Consider the following 22,421-nt stretch of genomic DNA (forward strand, 5'->3'; position numbering starts at 1 on the left):
TCCAGCTTCTCAGTGCCAGACCAGAAACCAGAAATGTGTCTGATAACATTTTATTGAATGCCAGATACTGTGTATTTTACTTTGTTGAGTGTTGGCTATATTAAAAACATTTTCAGTGTTGGGGTGCCTGGGTGGCTCAGTCAGTTGGGTGTTCAACTCTCAGTTTTGGTTCAGGTCATGATCTCAGGGTTGTGGGATCAAGCCCCACATTGGGCTCCACACTTAGCTTGGAGTCTGCTTGTCCCTCTTCCTCCCCCTCTGCCCTACTCCTTCACTCATGAGCTCTCTAATAAATAAATACATAAAATCTTTTTAAAATATATTCTTCAGGGGCACCTGGGTGGCTCAGTTGGTTAAGTGTTAAGCTGAAGGTTAAGCCTTCAGCTCAGGTCATGATCTCAGAGTCCTGGGATCGAGCTCCATATTGGGCTCCCTGCTCACTGGGGAGTCTGCTTCTCCCTCTCCCTCAGCCCCTGCTCATGCTTGCTCACCCTCTCTCAAAGAAATAAATAAAAACCATTAAAATAATTCTTCAGTGTTGTCTGAGATGCAGTTACTTGGAAAACAGTTTGATCCTTTCAGTTCTTGTTTTTAATTTTGTTAGGTGAGACAAAAGCCTCATTTAGGCTAATTATGCTCTGAGGCAAAAACCCTTCTGAGTACTGTGTCCATGCTCCATGAAATATGAGGTTTTCTACACCGGCTGAGAACTGCAAGCTCCAGGGATTGTTCAGATGGCTCTTTTCCCTGCCTCCAGGGGCTTTCTGGCATACATGTTATCAAGTAGTCTACTGAAGACTCCAGAAGGGTTCTCTGTAGCTTTCTTGAAGCTCTCTTGAAGCTTTCTCTCTGTATTCCCCTGATATTCTGCTATGCAAGCTCCAGCTCTCTTGGTCTTGGGTTTCCAGTTCTATCTCAACTCAGAAAGACTTCTGAATTTCATCTGGACTCCTCCTCCTTCTACTGTAACCTGGAAATTCTCTCCAAGCAGTATCTAAGTATCTAAGGAAATCGTGAGGCCACCTCACTTGTTTCCTGGGGTGGAACAATTTATGCACCAAAGTGGGAATGACAGTGTGGCAGACAAAATAAGGTCTCCCTAAAATGCCTAGAACTTATGAATGTTATATATAAAGGGTATTTTGCAGATGTGATTAAGTTCAGGATCTTTAGATAGGATGGTTACTCTGGATTTTCTGTATGAGCCCAACCTATTTACGGGGGACCTTTTAAGAGGGACATAGGAGTATAAGAATCAGAGAGATGATGACAGAAGCAGGTGAGAGAGATTTGAAGATGTTATACTCTTAGTTTTGAATATGGAGGAAGGGCCCTCAAGCCAAGGAAAAGTAGGGAGTCTCTAGTAGTTGGAAAAGACAAGGGATTCTCCCCTGGAGTCTCCACAAGGAATGCAGCCCTATCAACATCTTGATTTTATCCCCATAAGGTTTAATCTATTTAGAATTTGACCTTCAGAACTCTAATAAATTTAATGGTGTTTTAAGCCACTAAATTTGTGATAATTTGTTACAGCGGCAGTAGGAAACTAATATAATCACCAAATAGGAGCATGAAATATGATTAGAAAATAACAGTTTGTGGGGATCCCTGGGTGGCTCAGCAGTTTGGTGCCTGCCTTTGGCCCCGGGCGCGATCCTGGAGTCCCGGGATCGAGTCCCGCGTGGGGCTCCCGGCATGGAGCCTGCTTTTCCCTCCTCCTGTGTCTCTGCCTCTCTCTCTCAATCCTTGTGTCTATCATAAATAATAAATAAATAAATCTTTTAAAAAAGAAGACAGTTTGTGAAGACATCACGATAGTGAAAGAACTCTTATTTGGATTTGAGAAAACTAGGATCTTTGCTATCTCGACATCTTTATTCATGATATGCAAGTATGGCTACATTAAACCCAAAGTACCAGTTGTCCCCCAAAAAGAGAAACATTTTAAAAGAAAAAAATATACCAGTCTCTAGAAACTATCTATTGTCACTAACAAAGGTGTATGTTCACGCTGTACTGAGTCAATAATGTGTACTTCTAGATAATTTTATAAACAGGATTCTCTTATTCTATAAGGAAATAATGGTGGAAGTCATAAAAGAGAGACAGCAAATCCATTTTAGAATCAATGACATTTATGGAAGATAGTACATGCCAGACACATTAGGAAGTTTGGGCAGTTTCATACGGGAACAAAACGGAAATGAAAACAGTAGATTCTAAAAAATTATCAGCTGCTGCTGAATAGCTAACCACATGATACCATCAATAATTTGACTCAGCTGGCCACATCTGTCAATGCATTTGTTATGACCAACTATATAGTACATAATAAACAAATGCCTGGATATCCAAACATTTCCATATTGGCCTTAAGGAATAATTCCGCATGGAGCACCTTAGCAATATAATCCTATCATTATTTGTGAGCAAAAGCCAACCACTGCATTCAGTGCCAGAAGTAGTATTATAACAGCTACACAGAGACTGTAGTTCCAAGATTAGTTTGTTAAGTAATTCTGGTAAGTCAGTAAGACAGATCAATGGTGAAGAAATTCATTGGTGAAGTTCCAGTCTTACAAAATACTTCATGGTTGGAAAAGATTATTTTACTAAATTCCAAACATTTATTCTCATTTACAGGTAGGGAACTAAAACACATTACGTTCTCTTCAGAATATAAGACTTTATTATTCTCTTCAATTTCAGGTAGAAAGAACTACATCAGTTTAGATCAGTTTCTTTTAAAAAAAAAAAAAAGATTTTATTTATTTATTCATGAGAGACCGAGAGAGAGGCAGAGGCAGAGACACAAGCAGAGGGAGAAGCAAGCTCCATGCAGGGAGCCTGATGCGGGACTCGATCCCAGGACCCTGGGGTCATGCCCTGAGCCAAGGTCAGACGCCCAACCACTGAGCCACCCAGGCGTCCCTAGATCAGTTTCTTTAGCAAGATTACAAATCTCAAGAATCTTCCATTCTATTTCCTTATACTTTTCTCTATTTTTCAAAATGTGTAATGTATTAAATAGGATTAATGACTTACACAGGAGACAAGTTATTTCTCTCCCATAAAGGCGAGAGGTAGGTGGTTGCAGTGCCTTCTCTGCCTGAACAGCAGCAGCAGTCACAGGTTTGGAAGGACATTCACACTCACAAGACCCAATTGGCCTAATGGGACTGAATCCAGCACCAGATTAACTTAACTTTATAGGAAACAACACAGCAGCACGAGGCTTGTTTCAACAGGAGGCTTTACTCTGGCACCAAGTGTCAGTGCAGATATAAGGAAAGGAGATCATTAGGGTGGGTGCAGATGCCACGCTGGCTTAGAAACTTTAGGCTTTCCAAGAAGCAACATCTCTTGAAACAGCCATGAGTGTAGCTTTCAGGAATCTTAGTAATAAGAAACACAGTACTTGAGGCATCTGGCTGGCTCAATCAGTAGAGCATGCAACTCTTGATCTCAGGGTTGTGATTTCAAGCACCATGTTGGGCATGGAGCCTACTTAAAAAAATACAAACAAAATACACAGTGCTTAAGTAGGTCCAAAGTCCATATTTTCCAAAGGGCATTTAGAGCTGCCGTAGTCTTCCTGGTCCATACAGTTTACCAATAGGGGGTCTTTTTTTTTTTTTTTTTAAAGTAGGCTCCAAAAAATAAAAATAAAAATAAAGTAGGCTCCATGCACAGCGTGGAGCCCAACTCAGGGCTTGAACTCACAACCCTGAGATCAATACCTGAGTTGAGATCAAGAATTGGATGCTTAACCAACTAAGCCACCCAGGCACCCCAATAAGGGGTCATTTTTAATCACAATACTGCCTGACATCACAGTTGATAATCTCTTATTATCTTCTCTAGTAGATTTCCAGAGAAATATGGCTAAAAGGTAAACTTGAAGTCCTTTTACAAGGGAGAAAAAGAAAGGGTTTTATTAACCTTCTTTATTCTTGGCAGTCCAGGACAGCATCATATGAGGATCCAATCTTCTATCTTGTTGCTCTGTCACTCATGGCTTCTATTTCCAAGGTTTCTTTACAGTCCAGAAAGCCTGCTGAAACTCTAGCTACCACATCCATGTTCCAGCAGGAAAAAAGAGAAGATGAACTGACTCATCTCCCTTTATGCCTTAAGGTTTAAGGAAGCTTTCTAGAGCCATCCACCACTCAACACTTATAATTCCCATGTCACTGGCCAGAACTTAGTCATATGGCCACATATATACATACGTACACATATATGGGCACATTGCTAACTTGAATAATTCTGGGATTATTAACAAAACAAAGAAAGAACAAATACTAGGTCAGGTAATGAGCAAGATGGGTCAGAGATACGATAATGGAAGAACCAAGAGATTTACTGGCTTAGAAGAGAAAAGGACCATAGACCAAGGAATGTAGGCAGCCTCTAGAAGCTGGAAATGGCCTTCAGATGACAGTAAGAAAATGGGACACTGATCCTTCAATGGCAAAGAATTAAAATCTGCCAACAACTAAATAAACAGGGAAACAGAGTCTCCCCACCCCTAACCTCCAGAAAATAATGAAGTCCTGCCAATACCTTGATTTTAGCCCAGGCCATGTGAGACAGCTGACTTACAAAACTGTAAGATAATAAATATACTTGTGTCATTTTAAACTGCTAAGTTTGTAGTAATTTGTGACGGCTGCAATAAAAAAAACTTATATACTTACCTTAATAAAACTTTCAATTTAAAGGGCTTATCAGAGAAGGGTCCCTATAGTCATTTATAGCAGATTTTTAAAAATTCAATTTGGATCTTGTCCTTAATGACTCTGGTATATTAAACTGTGTTATAATCAGAAATGCACGTATAGCCAATAAAACTAGTAAAATAGTGAACTGAAAGCTACACAATTCTTTTATATCAAAACTCCAAACAAAAAGTTCATGACTAGTTATAATGAGAAACATTTCATCTAGGAGAGATTTCTAAGGTAGTATCTTGAGTTTCCATAAAAACATAACCGTCTGTCTCAGAGGAAGGGATATCATCAAGAAGAGGACCAGAATTGTCTACTTCCAAGTTCAGTGATTTCTCCTGTTCATAACCCAAGCTTGAATTATCTTTCATTTGAATCTCTTCCTCTTCCAACTCCAAAGATTTATCTGAGGCTGGAGCTCCAATATCGTCATCTTCATTTTCATGCAGAAAGCTACATATCATGTTGGGTCTATAGGAGAAATCATTGTCCTTGATTTGCAGCCATTCCACACCACCTAACGAGGGATGGTGAGGGATAGGAGGACAAACCAAGAAAGAAGTATGAAAAAGGAATTTCAGTTACTTTACCTATATTTCCCTTTATTTTAATTTTTTTTTTTAAGTAGGGTCCATGCTTAGTGTGGAACCCAATTCAGGGCTTGAACTCATGACATTGAGATCAAGACCTGAGTTGAGATCAAGAGTCAGACACTCAATCAACTGAGCCACTCAGGCACCCCTCTCTTTAATTTAAATTTTCATCCTATGAATACATGTCATAATAAAACCCCAACATAAACCAATGAACATGGTGCCATAACTACTGAAAAACGATCACATTATTTCCATCTTACATGGAGACCCTGGAATGCCTATACTGTATGCAACATCAAAATTACTGTAAGTGAAAAACAAGAAACAGAGAAACACAAAATCACTACAAGTGAAATCTAGTCAATAATATTGTAGTAACTACATGGTAACTGATGGTTACCTACACTTATGATGAGCATTTTGTAATGCATATAATTATTAAATCACTATGTTGTACACCTGAAACTAATATAATACTGTATTATCAATTATACTTCAATTAAATTTAAGATTTTATTTATTCATTAAAGAGAGACAGCAAGCACAGGAGTGGGGGAGGGGCTGAGGGAGAGGGAGAAGCAGACTCCCTCCTGAACAGGGAGCTGGACTCGGCTCAATTCCAGGACCCCAGGGATCATGACCTGAGCTAAAGGCAAATGCCTGGGACGCCTGGGTGGCTCAGCGGTTGAGCATCTGCCTTTGGCTCAGGTCGTGATCCCGCTGTCCCAGGATCGAGTCCTGCATTGGGCTCCCTGCATGGAGGCTGCTTCTCGCTCTGCCTGTGTCTCTGCCTCTCTCTCTGTGTCTCTCATGAATAAATATCTTGAAAAAAATAAAGGCAGATGCTTAACTGACTGAACCACCCAGGTCCCCCTCCAAAGAATTCAGACCATAAAAAAAAAAAAAATTCACTAATCAACTTCAATTACTATTCCAAATTCCTTTTCCAGAGTCCAATTCCCAACTCAGAGATAATCTGAGCTCTTACTGCACCTTATGCCTTATAGAAAAGTCTGTCACTTGCCTATAATTTTCTCCTCAGTTTGCATAATAGATTAATAGATGATACTACCCTATCATCTTTCTTTTTCCCCCATCACCTTTCAACTCAACACCCACATGTCATTTTAAGTTAGAACATCCAACTATGAAATAAAACACCTCTCAACAAAAAGAAAGAAACTTGAAAACATTGTTATCCTTTTCATACTTACAGCCCTAGTCTAACAAAGAACTTTCACAAACAAGAATGGCACTCAGTGGGCAGTCTGCCTCCCGACACTCTCCCTCCCTCCAACTCTTGGTTTCAGCTCAGGTCATGACCTCAGGGTTGTAGGATTGAGCCCTGTATTCAGGCTCTGCACTCAGTGTGAAGTCTGTTTGAGATTCTCTCCCTCGGGGCACCTGGGTGGCTCAGTTGGTTAAGCATGTGCCTTCAGCTCAGGTCATGATCCCAGGGTCCTGCTTCTCCTCCTCCCTGCCACTCGCCCTGCTTGTGCTCTCTCTGTATCAAATAAACAAATAAAATCTTAAAAAAAAAAAAAAGATTCTCTCCCTCTCCTTATCCTTCCCCTTCTATCCATGAGCACACTAAAATAAGTAAATAAAATCTTAAAAATAATAATGCTTATCATTTCTTTCATCCATATGAACCTTTCAGTCAAATATTTTCAATGGATCTTCATTAATTTGTATAGCAAGCCTGAACTATTTATTGTCATGTTCAAAATTCCACTAGATAGGGGATCCCTGGGTGGCTTGGTGGTTTAGCGCCTGCCTCGGGCTCAGGGTGTGATCCTGGAGTCCTGGATCGAGTCCCACATTAGGCTCCCTGCATGGAGCCTGCTTCTCTCTCTGCCCCACCCCCTCTGTCTCTCATGAATGAATAAATTAAAAAAAAAAAAAAAAAACTTAAAAAAAATAGAATCTTAAAAGAGTTCCATTAGATAGCTCTAATATACAGCAATTTATCTTGCCACCCTGTTCCCCACCGTAAACTCTTCTGTGACTGCTGAAACCTCCTGATAGCTGATGCCATGCCTTCTCATATGTTATTACCATAAAATCTCCTTCTATCAAAAGTTGACTGGTCCTTTTCTCTCCAATCGGCATCAACTATTCTTTCATTTTCCCCCCTGCAACAGCATCATTTACCTAGTCGCCAGATTCAAAACCTTGAAGCCATCCTACAGCTTATTTTGCTATTTAGCATAATATGTGTCACATACCAGATACTTAAAATAAATGGAATGAAATGGGTGTTGAGTCACATTCATACATGTGTTTCAGTGTGATTTACTTTAGAGTACAAATTCCCAGAAGGTGAGGACCACATCTCTTGCTAGTTTGTTCTGCCATGTTCCATTAACAACCGCCAACACGGCCCCCACAGAACTTCACTTTCCTGGTATTCGTGCCCGTGTCATCTCCTCCCACAACGAACAGCACATGGCAGAAATGGCAGACTGTGACTTCTAGGCTGGCTCATAGAAGATACCATGGCTTCTACCTTGTTGTCCCCATCACTTGACCTGGGAGAAGCTGGCTGCCACGTCCGGAGGGCGCTCGCACAGTACTGTGGGGACGCAACGAACGGAGGCCTCCCGTTGAAAGCTGACATAGCCTACCAAGCATGTGAGGGAGCCGTCCTCTGTATTTCCAGATCACCACAGCCCAGCCAACGTATTGACTGCAACCTTAAGACAGAAATCGAGCCAGAACTGCCTGGCTAAGCTGATCCCAAATTCCTGAGTCCTGGTAAAATATTTTTGTTATTTTTTTAAGCCATTTAGATTTAGGGGCACCTGGGAGGCTCAGCAGTTGAGCATCTGCCTTCAGCTCAGGGCATGACCCCAGGGTCCCAGGATCGAGTCCCACATCAGGCTCCCTGCAGGGAGCCTGCTTCTCCCTCTGCCTGTGTCTCTGCCTCTCTGTGTCTCTCATGGAAAAATAAATAAAAATTAATTAATTAATTAATTAATTAAAAAGTTTAGAGGTGATTTTTTATGCAGCAATATATCCTTGAACAGATGGCTAATGAATTTATGTGATTAAACACAATACCCAAATCTTCCCAAAGACCTATTAGATTATTAAAGACTACCGGACAGTAAATTCTACAACTTCCTTCTTCAAAAAAGAATATCTAAATAATAACTAAGCTATCTGATATGTAGCTACCTTTCAAGTTCATTCTAGAACTTCAAGTACCTCTTTTCTCCTGTTATTGCAGAGTGCTAAAGAAGAGATAAGTTTTGGGATATACATGTTAAGAACAAAGATTTTTTTATGCACTTATGTATAATTGGTATAATTAACTTCTACATGATTAATATACCTTCACATGTTTATTCCTTAAAATACAATAAATCAAACCATAAATATTCATCACTAGAATCAGTCATGTCGACTAGAGTTTGAAATATGTCTTTGAGCAATGAGGGGTTTTTTTTTCAAATTATGTGATTTTTAAAAATTGAAGTATAGCTGAGGGGCACCTGGGTGGCTCATTCGGTTAGGTGTCTGACTTTGGCTCAGGTCGTGATCTCTGGGTCCTGGGACGGAGCCCCATGTCTGGCTCCCCACTCAGTGGGGACTTTGCTTCCTCTCTCCCCATCTCTTTGCCCCTCCCCTGCTTATCCTCTGTCTCTCTTTCTCGAAGAAATAAAATCTTAAAAAAAAAAATTGAAGTATAGTTGATACACAATATGACATTAGTTTCAGGTATACAAAGTAGTGACTTGAAAAGTCTATACATTATGCTATGCTTATCACAACTTAACTACCATCTGTCACTACACAACACTATTACAATACCATGGACTGTACTTCCTAAGCTGTACAATTCCCATAACTTACTCATGCATAACTGGAAGCCAGTTATCTCCCACTTTCCTTCAACCATTTTGCCCATCTCACCACTCCCTCCTCTCTGGCAACCATCAGTTTGCTGTCTGTATTTATAGGTCTGTTTCTGCTTTTTGTTTATTTGTTTTGTTTTGTATATATTCCACATAAAAGTGAAATCATACATTTGTCTTTCTCTTATTTCACTATGAGCAATGAGCTTTTTAAACTAGCAAGTGATTATCTCCACAAAAATGTGCCTGCTATGGGTGCAAGAAGCATAGTCTAAAGTCTCTACTTTGGGATAACCAGCAACTGGAGAGGGCTCAGTGGATGCAAATTAAGAGTGGAACTCATCAGGTCCAACAACTGTGGTCCTAGAGTCCCACCCTCACATATGAAGCCAGCTTCTTCTAGTCTTCCCCAAGACTTCCCCAAGAAGAAGACTTCTTCCCCAAGAAGATTGCCACTACTGCCACAAATTTTCAGGAGATTCTCTGGGGTTACACTTGAAAACCCAATCCTATCATCTCCACTTACAAAGAAGTTTTAATTGGGACGCCTGGGGGCTCAGTGGTTGAGCATCTGCCTTGGGCTCAGGGCGTCATCCCAGAGTCCCAGGATCAAGTCCCTGTATTGGGCTCCCTGCATGGAGCCTGCTTCTCCCTCTGCCTATGTCTCTGCTTCTCTCTGTGTCTCTCGTGAATAAATAAAATCTTAAAAAAAAAAAAGTTTCAATTAAGGGGGTAAAGGAGTGGTAGCTACTGAATTCTCTAGGCCTTGGAAATCTATCAAGTTTCTTGACAAACTCACAAACATTTCTAATGCAAAGCAAATAAGAGATTTCCTACATGTCTCCAGTGCCCTCTGCTACACTAGAGTTCAAATGACTTTTATCTTTTTTTTTTTTTAAGTAGGCTCCATGCCCAGAGTGGAGCCCTATATGGGGCTTGAACTCACAACCATGAGATAAAGACCTGAGCTGAGATCAAGAGTCAGGTGCTAATCCAACTGAGCTACCCAGGCACCCCTACATCTATATCTGGTACTTTTCATGGAGCACTCTCAATTTTCATATTACATAGCTGTCACTACAAAGTACAAGGAATGTCCTGGCAGCAATGTGTCATTGTCAAAGCCAAGAGTAAATCACCTATTTTCAGAGAACTAAGTGAACTAACCTACACTTTCTTCTCCTTCTTTCTTTTCTGTCAGAAGAGTTCTTGTCATGCTGAGCTTCTTCATTGTATGGCATTTATATTTTAGTACCGTTTTACTACTGCCTTCTGCATCACCTAGAATATAAAATGAACGGAATTATTTTACTGTTGATGCCATCAAATCATCATGTTAAGCCTCAATAGTTCCAGTTCATGGAGTCACACTAAATTACTTACTATCAAGATAGTGTAGTAAGTTCAAGATTTTACTCAACCCCCCTGCTCCCAACACAGAGAAATGACAGATAAAATACATAACAACTAGGCAGCCCGAGTGGCTCAGCGGTTTAGCACCGCCTTCAGCCCAGGGCGTGATCCTGGAGACCCGGGATAGAGTCCCACATGGGGCTCCCTGTGTGGAGTCTGCTTCTCCCTCCACCTCTCTCTCTCTCTCTCTCTCTCTGTGTGTGTGTGTGTGTCTCATGAATAAATAAATAAAATCTTAAAAATGCCTAACAACTGAATGCACAGCTGGACCCAAAAACAACAAACCTCACCAGAGGACCAAAACACAAAGGTGTGAGTGAAATTAAATCTACCAATCCACTAGGCTTCAGCCTGAAGTAAAGAAGTGGGACCAGGAATTTGGCCTTACAAGGTAATGAGGTCTCAAATTCTACCACTCAAAATGAAGCACCAAAGTCAGACTTACTACCTGAAGCTAGAGACTGGAGTCAGGACATTCTCAATCACAAAAGAAGGCAGAGAAAAAAAACCTGCCAACCCTGCTGCCTGGGGTTACAGCTTTATAGGAAACTGTGGGTACAGGCAGGAAAGAGGACAAGGCTCTGAGCTACAGGTGTGAAGCACACTGAAAATTCCCACACGCTACTATGTGTCATTGATACGACACTTGAGAAAGGATCAGTGCACTACCTATTAGTTTGAGCCACATGGAACTGGTCATATTCAGTTCAAATCAGTCACTTCATATGGTCAAACCTAATACTCAGTAATCTAGTAATTCCATTTTTAAGTATATCTTAGAGACATTTTTGCACACATGCACAAAGAGACACAAAAATACTCATGGCAACATTTTTGCAGTGTGTTAATAAGCATAGTCACACACTGAGCGGGGGCACCTGACGGGATGAGCACTGGGTGTTATGCTATATGTTGGCAAATTTAGCAAATTGAACTCCAATAAAAAAAAATTAAAAATTAAAAAATTAAAAGCATAAGCATAGTCACAGGCTCTGGACTAGACTGCCTGGGTTCAAATCCTGACTCTGTCTCTTATTTCATGTATGACCTTGGGAATGTTATTTACCTCTCTGTGCTTCAGTTTCTTCAAACATAAAATGAAGACAACAGTGGTATCTATCCCACAGACTTGTGATGAGGATTAAATGAGTTAATACATGTAGCATTTGGAATAATGCCTTACATATAGAAGGCATTCAATAAATTTTTGTAGTTATTAATAATTACTGGTAAAAATGAAGCAATCAACATATCAATAACTGGAGATTAAATTTAGTGGTATTGTCACAAAAGAATACTAAGCAACAGGGAAAACAGAATTCTACATACTAACATGCATAAAATCTCAAAATCTATCTCTAACTAAAAAAAAAATACACAATGAGGGCAGCCCCGGTGACGCAGTGGTTTGGCGCCGCCTGCAGCCTGGGGTGTGATCTTGGAGACCAGGGATCGAGTCCCACATAGGACTCCCTGCGCGGAGCCTGCTTCTCCCTGTCTGTGTCTCTGCCCCTCTCTGTGTGTCTATGAATAAATAAATAAAATCTTTAAAAAAAAAAACACAATGATACATATAATATGCTATAGTTTATATCAACTTTGAAAATATACAAAGAGGTGCTGTTCATTGTGGATTCATACATGTGTAATACAAAATCAGGTATAGGAAAGAAAAACATCAAATTCAGGGGAGTGATTATCAAGACAGAGAAAGGGAGTATGTTTAGAGGGGGTATACATGAGGCTTCAAATGGATCTGCAATGTTTTTTAACTATTTGGCAAAATGACAGGATTTGATAAAGCTAGACAATGGGCACATGAGATGTTTACTTTTAATATTCACTGTACAAAAGTAAGTTTGCAGTATTTCATAGAAAAAAAGATTTGAGAGAAAAAAAAGAAAGACTTGAGTCAGCAGTCTAAGCACTTACCATGTTCAACATTTTCTTCAAATATAACACAGGTCCCAAGAGTGTCTGCAGAGGGTTAAAGGCAACTTGTTGAGAATTACAAGTTAACTTTCTCTGAAAAGCATATTAAAAAAAGGAGTTTCATCTATCTGACATCCTCCTACCTTCATACTCTCCAGCAAAGACATAGTTGTCCACTTGCAGAATGGGCCTCTCGGTGTCAACTCCCTACAACAGAATACAGGATAATTTAAAAAATCATTAGAGACGCCTAGGTGGCTTAGTAGTTAAGCATGTCTGCCTTCAGCTCAGGGCATGATCCTGGGGTCCCGGGATGGAGTCCCACATCAGGCTCCCTGCATGGAGCCTGCTTCTCCTTCTGCCTGTGTCTCTGCCTCTCTCTCTCATGAATAAATAAATAAAATCTTAAAAAAATAATACTAATCATTACAAAAAGCCTTGCAGGGGCACCTCAGTGGCTCAGTTGGCTAAATGATCTCAGGGTTGTGAAATCCAGCCCCACATTGGGCTCTGTGCCGGCATGGAGCCTGCTTAGGATATTTCCTCTCTCACTGCCTCTGCCCCTCTCCCCCTTTCCTTCTCTAAAAAACCAAAAAACCTTAGAGGGTTGAGTGAAATGGGTGAAGGTACTTATTTTATAACTGAAAGTTTGTGTCTTTTGACTAAGTCCTGGGGATGTGGCATACCTCATCACTCTACTTAATACCACAGAGTACATTTAAAAGTTGCTAAGAGAGGGATGCGTGGGTGGCTCAGCAGTTGAGCCTCGTCTCACGGTGGGAGTTCCAGGAGTTCCAGGATGGAGTCCCTAGTCCCACATCTGGCTCCCTACAGGGAGCCTGCTTCTCCCTCTGCCTGTGACTCTACCTCTCTTTTCTCACAAATAAACAAAATCTTATAACGGGGGGGGGGGGGGGATTATCTGTGCAAAAAAAAAGTCGTTAAGGGTAAATCTTAAAAGTTATTACAACAGAGGACCCAGCTAGCTGTTTGTAGAGCATGCGACTCTTGATCTTAGAGTTGTGAGTTCAGCCCCACGTTGGGCACAGATCTTACTTTAAAAAAAAAAAACAAAAAACAACCATTACAAGAAAAAAATTTTAATTTTTTTCTTAAGATTTTATTTATTTATTCAGGAAAGACACACAGAGAGGTAGAGACACAGGCAGAGGGAGAAGCAGGCTGCACACAGGGAGCCCGATGTGGGGACTCCATCCCGGGTCTCCAGGATCACACCCCAGGCTGCAGGTGGCGCCAAACCACTGCGCCACCGAGGCTGCCCAGAAAAAAAAATTTTAACATGTGTAGTGATGGATGTTTAACTAGACTTAATGCAATGACTGTTCCCTCAGTACATATAACTATTAAATCCTGATGTTGTACACTTGAAACAATGTTTTTGTCTTGTTTTGTTTTGTTTTTTTATTCATGAGAGACACAGAAAGAGTCACAGACATACAAAGAGAGAAGCAGACTCCTTGCAGGGAGCCGGATGTGGGACTCCATCCTGGGACTCCAGGATCACGCCCTGAGCCAAAGGCAGGTGCTCAACCACTGAGCCACCCAGGCGTCCCAAAACAATGTTATATGTTAATTACATCTCAATTAAAACAAAATTGAGTCTTCAATATGTAACCCTGCTTCCAAGGAGAGTGATCTCCAAAACTGGGAAACCTCTGGAGCTTGTCCTTGCAAGGGCGACAGAAGCTAAAAATGCTCTGATTCACAGCGGCTACAACCTGAAGGATACTTAATTCATATCCAAGTAGCCAGCTGTATTTCCATCAACATTCTCTTCAAGTGGGACCCCTGGGTGCCTCAGCGGTTGAGCATCTGCCTTTGGCTCAGGGCGTAACCCTGGGGTCCCAGGATCGAGTCCCACATCCGGCTCCCTGCATGGAGCCCGCTTCTCCCTCTGCCTGTGTCTCTGCCTCTCTCTCTCTCTGTGTCTCTCATGAATAAATAAATAAAATCTTAAAAAAAAAAAAAAAAGCTAATTTTCAAAGGGCATAAGCTCTAAGCCATGAAGCCAATATTATGTCTCCTTTCCTCCTAAGGGAATGGTTTTCTAGTTTGTATGCTATGTTTTAATATTAAAATTACTTTGCGAATTGTGTATACACGTTTTTGTAAATACATGGAGTATCTCTGAAAGGATTTGTAAGAAACTGGTAAAGTTCGTTGTCTATAGGAAGGGGATAAAGGGGAACAGGGATGGAAACTTCTTACTCTGTATCCTTTTTTACTCTACATCCTTTTGTAAATTGCTCAAAATAAAAAAAAATTATGTCATAAATAGTACGATAATAACCTTGACTAGAAGTATGAGGTTTATTTGAAGAGGACTTCTTGGATTATTACATTGACCATAAAACACACATATTCTTGGGGCACCTGTGTGGCTTAGTAGGTTAAGTGTCTGCCTTTGTTTGGGTCATGATCCTAGGGTCCCGCGTCGGGCTCCCTGCACGGAGCCTCTCTCTCTGTGTGTCTCTCATAATTAAATAAAATCTTAAAAAAAAGAAAAGAAAAAAGAAAAGAAAAGAAAAGAAAAAAGAAAATGTGCAGAAAGCCCCCCCCCCCCCGCCCCGCAATTCTAGAAGACTCACCAAAATCTTGCATTTATTTTCACATTTTGATAGAAAGTCTGAATCAATAATTCCGGACAGCTCCACCAGAACCAACTGCTCCTGGGGGGACAAAGCGGGGTGACCGCGCCGCCCGGGGGCGCGCACGCGCAGTCAGCGCCGACGCCCCGCACCCCCTCGGCGGCGACCCCGACTCGGGCACCCCGGGCCGCGCTCGCACCGACAGGCGGCCGGCGACCTTTGTCACCTGAGGGAACTGCCTCTCCTTCCCCCATCGCAGCACCGCGGGCAGCCAGGGCCGAGGCCGGCGGCGCTCCCGGGGCCCCCCGTCCCGCCAGCCGCACCCCGACTCCCTGCCCCACACGCCGCCCCCGCCGCGCGGGCCGCCGCCGCGCCACTCACGGCTTCCTCCTCGTCCTCGTCCGCGTCCTCCGGGATCCGCTCCTCGGCCGCCGCCATTGTCCCGCGCCTTCCCGGAACCTCCGCGGCCCCGGCCACGCCCCTCCGCGGCCGCCATCTTGGGTGCGGGCAGCAGCCGCCCCGGGCCGGCTGCTGCTGCGGCCCCGCGGACGGCTGCTGCCAGGACGCGAGATGGCGGCGCCGGGCCCTCCTCCTCGGCCCTTCCCGGGAGCCGGACGATTGTGGCTGTGGTGGCGGCCGGGCCGGGCAGGCCTGTGCGCGAGGACACCGTCGGGGCCACCGGCCCGGGGTGGGGGAGAGGGCTGGGGAGGGACGGAGGACCAGGAAGGTGCGAGCGGGCGGCCGCGGGGCTCAGCGGCTGAGCGGCGCCTTCGGCCCAGGGCGTGACCCCGGGGTCCCGCGGTCGAGTCCCGCGTCGGGCCCCCGAACGGAGCCTGCGTCTCTCTCCTCCTGGGTCTCTGCCTCTCTCTGTGTCTCTCGTGATTAAACAAATAAAATCTTTAAAAGAAGAAGAAGATTTAGAAGAAGGTGCAAACAAGGAGGCCGCCGGGTGAGAGGAAGGCGAAGAGGCCTCGCCTTGGCCCTGACTCAACATTGCTGGGGAAGAAATTTTTTTTTTTTTAATTAAAAACTTGCATATATTTACTCACGAGAAAGAGGCAGAGACCCAGGCAGAGGGAGAAGCAGGCCCCGTGCGGGGAGCCCGACGCGGGACTCGAACCCGGGACCCCGGGGTCACGCCCTGGGTCGCAGGCGGCGCTAAACCGCCGAGCCCCCGCCGCGGGCTGCCCAAGAAATCCTCACTACCCGGTGAGCGCCGCTCCTCAATCCAAGTTCTCCTTGACCCGAGTCAAGGGCCGGTTCCAGTAGAGGAGTAAGGAGGGCGGAGGGCGGGGATCCCTGGGTGGCGCAGCTGTTTGGCGCCTGCCTTTGGCCCAGGGCGCGATCCTGGAGGCCCGGGATCGAATCCCACATCGGGCTCCTGGTGCATGGAGCCTGCTTCTCCCTCTGCCTGTGTCTCCTCCTCTCTCTCTCTCTGTGACTATCATAAATAAATAAAAAATTAAAAAAAAAAAAAAAGAGGGCGGAGGGCGGAGGCCTGCCGGCTGGGGACCAGGAGGGGGAGAAAGAGACCCACCAGTGCCGCGGAAGCCCACCGCCCTAGGGGCTGTGATCCCGGGGGAGGGGAGCCTCGAACCGAATCTGCTTACACTCCAGGGGTGCCCCGATCCTGAAATGATCCTGAAATACGTGACCTCTGTTCGGAGACGGGATGATCTAGCTCCAAAGCGCACGAGCTTTGGGGTCGGATCCGGGGCCAGTTCAGCTGCATTGTCAGCAGCGAGGTCTCAGGCAGGTTGGTTAGTGCCGGGGATGAAATGACGTGATACGTGGAAGATCAATTTCGCCCGCTGTCTGGCACACAGTAAGCGTGGGGTTTTTTGTTGTTGTTGTTTGTTTGTTTTTTTAAGATTTTATTTATTCATGAGAGAGAGAGAGGGGCAGAGACACAGGCAGAGGGAGACGCAGGCTCCCTGCAGGGAGCTCCATGTGGGACTCGATCCCGGGTCTCCAGGATCAGGCCCTGGGCTGAAGGCGGCGCTAAACCGCTGAGCCACCCGGGCTGCCCCACAGTAAGCGTTTAACGTGGGTTTTCTCTCTTACTAGTGATATACAACATTTTATAGAGTGTTGACTTCTAGTGTGCGTGCTGCCAAAGCGAACACTGCAGTATTATTGACTCTTAAAAAACACTTTGCATGTATCCTTCCAGCTTCTTTCTACACATACTGTATTTTATTTATTTATTCGTGAGAGACACAGAGAGAGAGAGAGGCAGAGACACAGGCAGAGGGAGAAGCAGGCTCCATGCAGGGAGCCTGATGTGGGTGGGACTCGATCCCGGGACCCCGGGGTCATGCCCTGGGCCAAAGGCAGAGACACTCAACCGCTGAGCCACCCGGGCTGCCATACACATACTTTTATTATTATTATTTTTTAAGATTGTTATTTATTAGTTTATTCAAGAGAGACAGGGGCAGAGGGAGAAGCAGGCTCCCTGCGGGGACCCCTAGGCGGACTCTATCCCAGGACTCCAGGGTCACGCCCTGGGAGGAAGGCAGCCGCCCAACCGCTGAGCGGTCGAGGTGTCCGTCTACACTTACTTTAAGTGTTAAATTTATACCCCTGTTTTTAGCTTGCTTTTCTCACTATATACAGTATCATGGATGCTTTTCCAAGTTCTCCATGGTAAATGGAGATCTGCATCATAGTTTTTAGCAACCATGTAGTATTTATTGTGTAATATTATTTCCCAACACTTGCATGGCCTGGCTGGCTCAGTTGGTAGAGCATTCGACTCTTGAATTCAGGGTTTTAAGTTCCAGCCCCACCTTGGGTTGTAGAGATTACTTAAAATATTTAAAAAGTATATATTACACAACATTTTAGTAAGCATCTTTGTGCATTTTTACCCAGTTGCCCCATTAGAGAAATAGGATTCCATTGCTTAAAAAAAAAAAGAAAGAAAGAAAGAAAAGGTAGAGCACTTAACCTGCTGGAAATTGTAGATTTGAATTCTAGCTCTGAAGTGTCATAATTATGATCTGGGACAAGCTGCTATGCTTTCTAAGCTTCGGTGTTTTTATTTATTAAATGAAGATTAAGATATTTATATTTACTGTATATTTTCCATTTGAAGATCAGATTGTGTTGTATCTATAAGTGCTTTCTTCGTAAACAAAAATTACACAGCTTGTCAGATTTTATTAGGATAAAGGGGAAGATAAAGAAGAGAAGGACAGGGATCCCTGGGTGTCGCAGCGGTTTGGCGCCTGCCTTTGGCCCAGGGCGCGATCCTGGAGACCCGGGATCGAATCCCACGTTGGGCTCCCGGTGCATGGAGCCTGCTTCTCCCTCTGCCTCTCTCTCTCTCTCTCTCTCTCTCTGTATGACTATCATAAATTTAAAAAAAAAAAGAATTAAAAAAAAAAGAGGACAATCCAAGTTGAGGGAACAGCAGTCATAAAGGCTTGAGGAATGAGAATATGCATGCGTGTGTGCTTTTTTAAAGATTTTATTTATTTATTTGACAGCACAAGCAGGGGGAGCAGCAGGCAGAGGGAGAGGGAGAAGAAGCAGGCTCTTGGGTAATCAGGGAGTCTGACTCGGGGTCCATCCTAGGACCCTTAGATCATGACCCAAAGAAAGGCAGACACTTAACCTACTAAGCCACACAGGTGCCCCAAGAATATGTGTGTTTTATGGTCAGTGTAATAATCCAAGAAGTCCTCTTCAAATAAACCTCATACTTCTAGTCAAGGTTATTATCGTACTATTTATGACATAATTTTTTTTTTATTTTGAACAATTTACAAAAGGATCTAGAGTAAAAAAAAAGGATATAGAGTAAGAAGTAAGTTTCCATCCCTGTTCCCCTTTATCCCCTTCTATAGACAACGAATTTTACCAGTTTCTTACAAATCCTTTCAGAGATACTCCATGTATTTACAAAAACGTGTATACACAATCTGCAAAGTAATTTTAATATTAAAACATAGCGGGATCCCTGGGTGGCGCAGCAGTTTGGCGCCTGCCTTTGGCCCAGGGCGCGATCCTGGAGACCCGGGATCAAATCCCACATCGGGCTCCCGGTGCATGGAGCCTGCTTCTCCCTCTGCCTGTGTCTCTGCCTCTCTCTCTCTCACTGTGTGCCTATCATAAATAAATAAAAAAAATTAAAAAAAAAAAAAAAAACATAGCATACAAACTAGAAAACCATTCCCTTAGGAGGAAAGGAGACATAATATAGGCTTCATGGCTTAGAGCTTATGCCCTTTGAAAATTAGCTTTTTTTTTTTTTAAGATTTTATTTATTTATTCATGAGAGACAGAGAGCAGAAACACAGGCAGAGGGAGAAGCAGGCTCCATGCAGGGAAACTGGGACTGGATCCCAGGTCTCAGATCACGCCCTGGGCTAAAGGCAACACTAAACCACTGAGCCACCCAGGCTGCCCTGAAAATTAGCTTAAAAGTGGAAACATCTTAGACAGAAAACAGGTACTTATTTGGGCAGAATAACTCATCAACATCAGCTTTGAAAAAGGGGAAAAAGAAGCCTTTTGGTGATTGGGAGGAATTTCAATGGTTTCTAATTAGAGTCCATTTTTCTATTTTTAAGATTTTTTTTCAGTAATCTCTACATCCAACATAGGGCTCAAATTTACAATCCCAAGATCAAGAGTCACATCCTCCAGAGACACCGACTGACCCAGCCAGGTGCCCCTGGAGCCCATTCTTAATACGTTCTATTCGGGGTACCTAGCTGGCTCAGTCGGTAAAATATATTGACTCTTGATCTTGGGGTCATGTAGTTTAAGCCCTATGTTGGGCACAGAGCTTACTTCAAAAAGAAAAAAAAAAATTCTATTCTCAGGGTGCCTGGGTGACTCAGTTAAGTGTCTGCCTTTGGCTTGGGTCATGATCCTAGGGTCCTGGTTGAGCCCCATGTAGGGCTCCCTGCTCAGCGAGGAGGCTGCTTCTCCCTCTCCTCTGCCTGCAGCTCCCCCTGCTTTTACCCTCTGTCTCTGACAAATAATTTTTTTAAGTCTAAAAAAAATAATAATGTTTTTAAACATTCTCTTCTCAATCTTAAAAAAGATAATAAGTCCCAGATGCTAGCTTAAAAAGACTACATCATCCTTATTTAAAAATAGAAGCAATGGGGCGCCTGGATGGCTTAGTTGGTAAAGCTAGAGCATCCCATCCAACTCTTGATCTCAGGGGAGTGAGCCTGGGCCCCACCTTGGTGCAGAGATGGCTTTAAAAAAAAAAAAAAAAAAGAAGAAGCATAAACCAAATGTGGCAGATCTATGTATGGAATCTTATTTGCCGATGAAAAGAATGAAGTACAGATACGTGCTTCAACATGGATGAATTTGAACATATTACACCAAGAAGGCAGACACAAAAGCCACATATTGAATGATTCCATTTATATGAGATTTCCAGTTAGGCGAGCCTATAGAAAGAAAAGGTCAGTTAGTAGTTACCAGGGCTGGGGGGATGGGGATGACCAACTGGTTGTGTGGTTTCTTCCAGAAGTGATGAAAATATTCCAGAATTAGTGGTGATGGCTGCACAACTCTGTGAATATACTAAAAACCACTGAGTTGTATACTTTAAAAATAGTTTTATGGTATGTTTATTATATCTTAATATAGCTGTTACTTATTTTTGTTAAGGGTTTATTTACTTATTTATGAGAGACACAGAGAGATGCAGAGACACAGGCAAAGGGAGAAGCAGGCTCCATGCAGGGAGCCCGACGTGGGACTCGATCCTGGGACTCCAGGATCACGCCTTGAGCTGCAGACAGAGACGCTCCACCACCAGCCACCCAGGTGTCCCTGTAGCTATTATTTAAAACAATAGAAGCTGCTAGTTTTAAACTGAACAGGTAAGAGAAATTGCTTGGTGATTAAAAAAAAAAAAATCTGGGATCCCTGGGTGGCGCAGCGGTTTAGCGCCTGTCTTTGGCCCAGGGCGCGATCCTGGAGACCCGGGATCGAATCCCACATCAGGCTCCCGGTGCATGGAGCCTGCTCCTCCCTCTGCCTGTGTCTCTGCCTCTCTCTCTCTCTCTGTGTGTGACTATCATAAATTAATAAAAAAATAAAAATAAAAAAAAGAAGTAAAAAAAAAAATCTTTGAGGGGACCCTGCGTGTTTCATTTGGTTAAACATCTTCCTTTGGCTCAGGTCATGATTCCAGGGTCCTGGGATAGAGCCCCACGTCAGGCTTCTGACTTAGCAGGGAGCCTGCTTCTCCCTTTCCCCCTGCGCATGCTCTCTCTCTCCCTCTCTCTCTCTCTCAAATAAATAAAATCTTAAAAAATAAAATATTAAAATCTTTGAAGGCTGGATGAGAACCAAATTCTATGGCAATTGTATAGCAGAAACATAATTATTTGGCCCTGGATCCAAAAAGATGGCTTAAGGATCCATGCTGGGGGCGGGGAGGGGGGGGTGGTGGCAGGGAGGAGTTGGTAAGGGTCAAGTGTCATTAGCTTGTTTTGACTGAACCCACTTTAAGCCTTATGACAGTCTCAAGAGGTAATTATTATCTAGAGTGATGTTCAAAATATTTAACTGTTAATATTTAACAGAATGGCAGGAAAATTTAATCTCTGTGAGTTTTCTCCCCTTTACACTCCCAGGTCATACATAGTATTTGGAGAGAACTTTCCTGTCTCCAGCCCATATTGGTTTCCACTGAGATTCCCATGGTTGAAGCCACACAGATCCTTCAAGTGCAGGGATTCTGTTTCCCAAAGCATAGGAATAATCCCTGCTGTGTGTGGGAACTTGGGTGTTTAAAGGTCTCACCTTGCTACGCAGATCCTAGCTAGGCGCCTGTCCAGGGCACTGCAAGGGGATGGAGGACATACCAGTTCACGAGCTCCTTCCAGGCCTCCAGTTTGAGATAAAGGCACCGTCCCCCCTCTCCCTCTCAGACATGGAACACAATTTCTTTCACTGAGCTCAGACTCTAACAATGGACAGGAAAAGGCACAGTCTCCAGGTAGCTCAGCTTTCCATTCTTTAGACCTCCAAGGCAGTGTTATACTAAGGGCCCCGCTACCTGCTTGGAAAGCCTAAGGGGGAAAATGTGGGGTATTAGTATCTCCATAAATTAGCCTGCCATATCAATGAAATCCTTTGGAAAAAAAAAAAAATCAAACCTTGTCTTGTTGGCTTTAAGAGTCAAAAAAAAAAAAAAAAAAAAAAAAACTTCACACCCTAGGGAGTTTAATGGCTCAAAGAGCTAACTGCAAAGATACTTGGTGGCAGTGGCTTGTCCCAAGATCTTGTGTGGTTCCT

At 43.3% G+C, this 22,421-nt stretch overlaps 1 protein-coding gene across 1 annotated transcript; it reads right to left on the bottom strand.

The window, feature by feature from the left end:
- Positions 1 to 2,113: 2,113 nt before the first annotated feature.
- On the bottom strand, positions 2,114 to 15,886 carry GTF3C6 (general transcription factor IIIC subunit 6). Its single transcript, XM_072831748.1, has 6 exons — positions 15,522 to 15,886; positions 15,141 to 15,221; positions 12,675 to 12,738; positions 12,532 to 12,576; positions 10,354 to 10,467; positions 2,114 to 5,247 (listed from the first exon to the last, which is right to left on the bottom strand). Exons 1-6 carry the CDS (start codon positions 15,576 to 15,578, stop codon positions 4,943 to 4,945), a joined length of 666 nt encoding a protein of 221 aa, XP_072687849.1. The 5' UTR covers positions 15,579 to 15,886; the 3' UTR covers positions 2,114 to 4,942.
- Positions 15,887 to 22,421: the final 6,535 nt, after the last annotated feature.

This window comes from Canis lupus, chromosome 7 (genome assembly GCF_048164855.1).
Source record: "Canis lupus baileyi chromosome 7, mCanLup2.hap1, whole genome shotgun sequence".
In the NCBI taxonomy this organism is placed as follows: domain Eukaryota; kingdom Metazoa; phylum Chordata; class Mammalia; order Carnivora; family Canidae; genus Canis; species Canis lupus.

Coding starts and splice junctions, on each gene's coding strand:
- GTF3C6 (XM_072831748.1), bottom strand. CDS start 15,578: ATGGCGGCGGCCGAGGAGCGGATCCCGGAGGACGCGGACGAGGACGAG. Junction 10,468..12,531: donor TGAAGAAAATGTTGAACATG/GTAAGTGCTTAG, acceptor TTTATATTCTAG/GTGATGCAGAAGGCAGTAGT. Junction 5,248..10,353: donor AGAAGGAGAAGAAAGTGTAG/GTTAGTTCACTT, acceptor ATCCCTCGTTAG/GTGGTGTGGAATGGCTGCAA.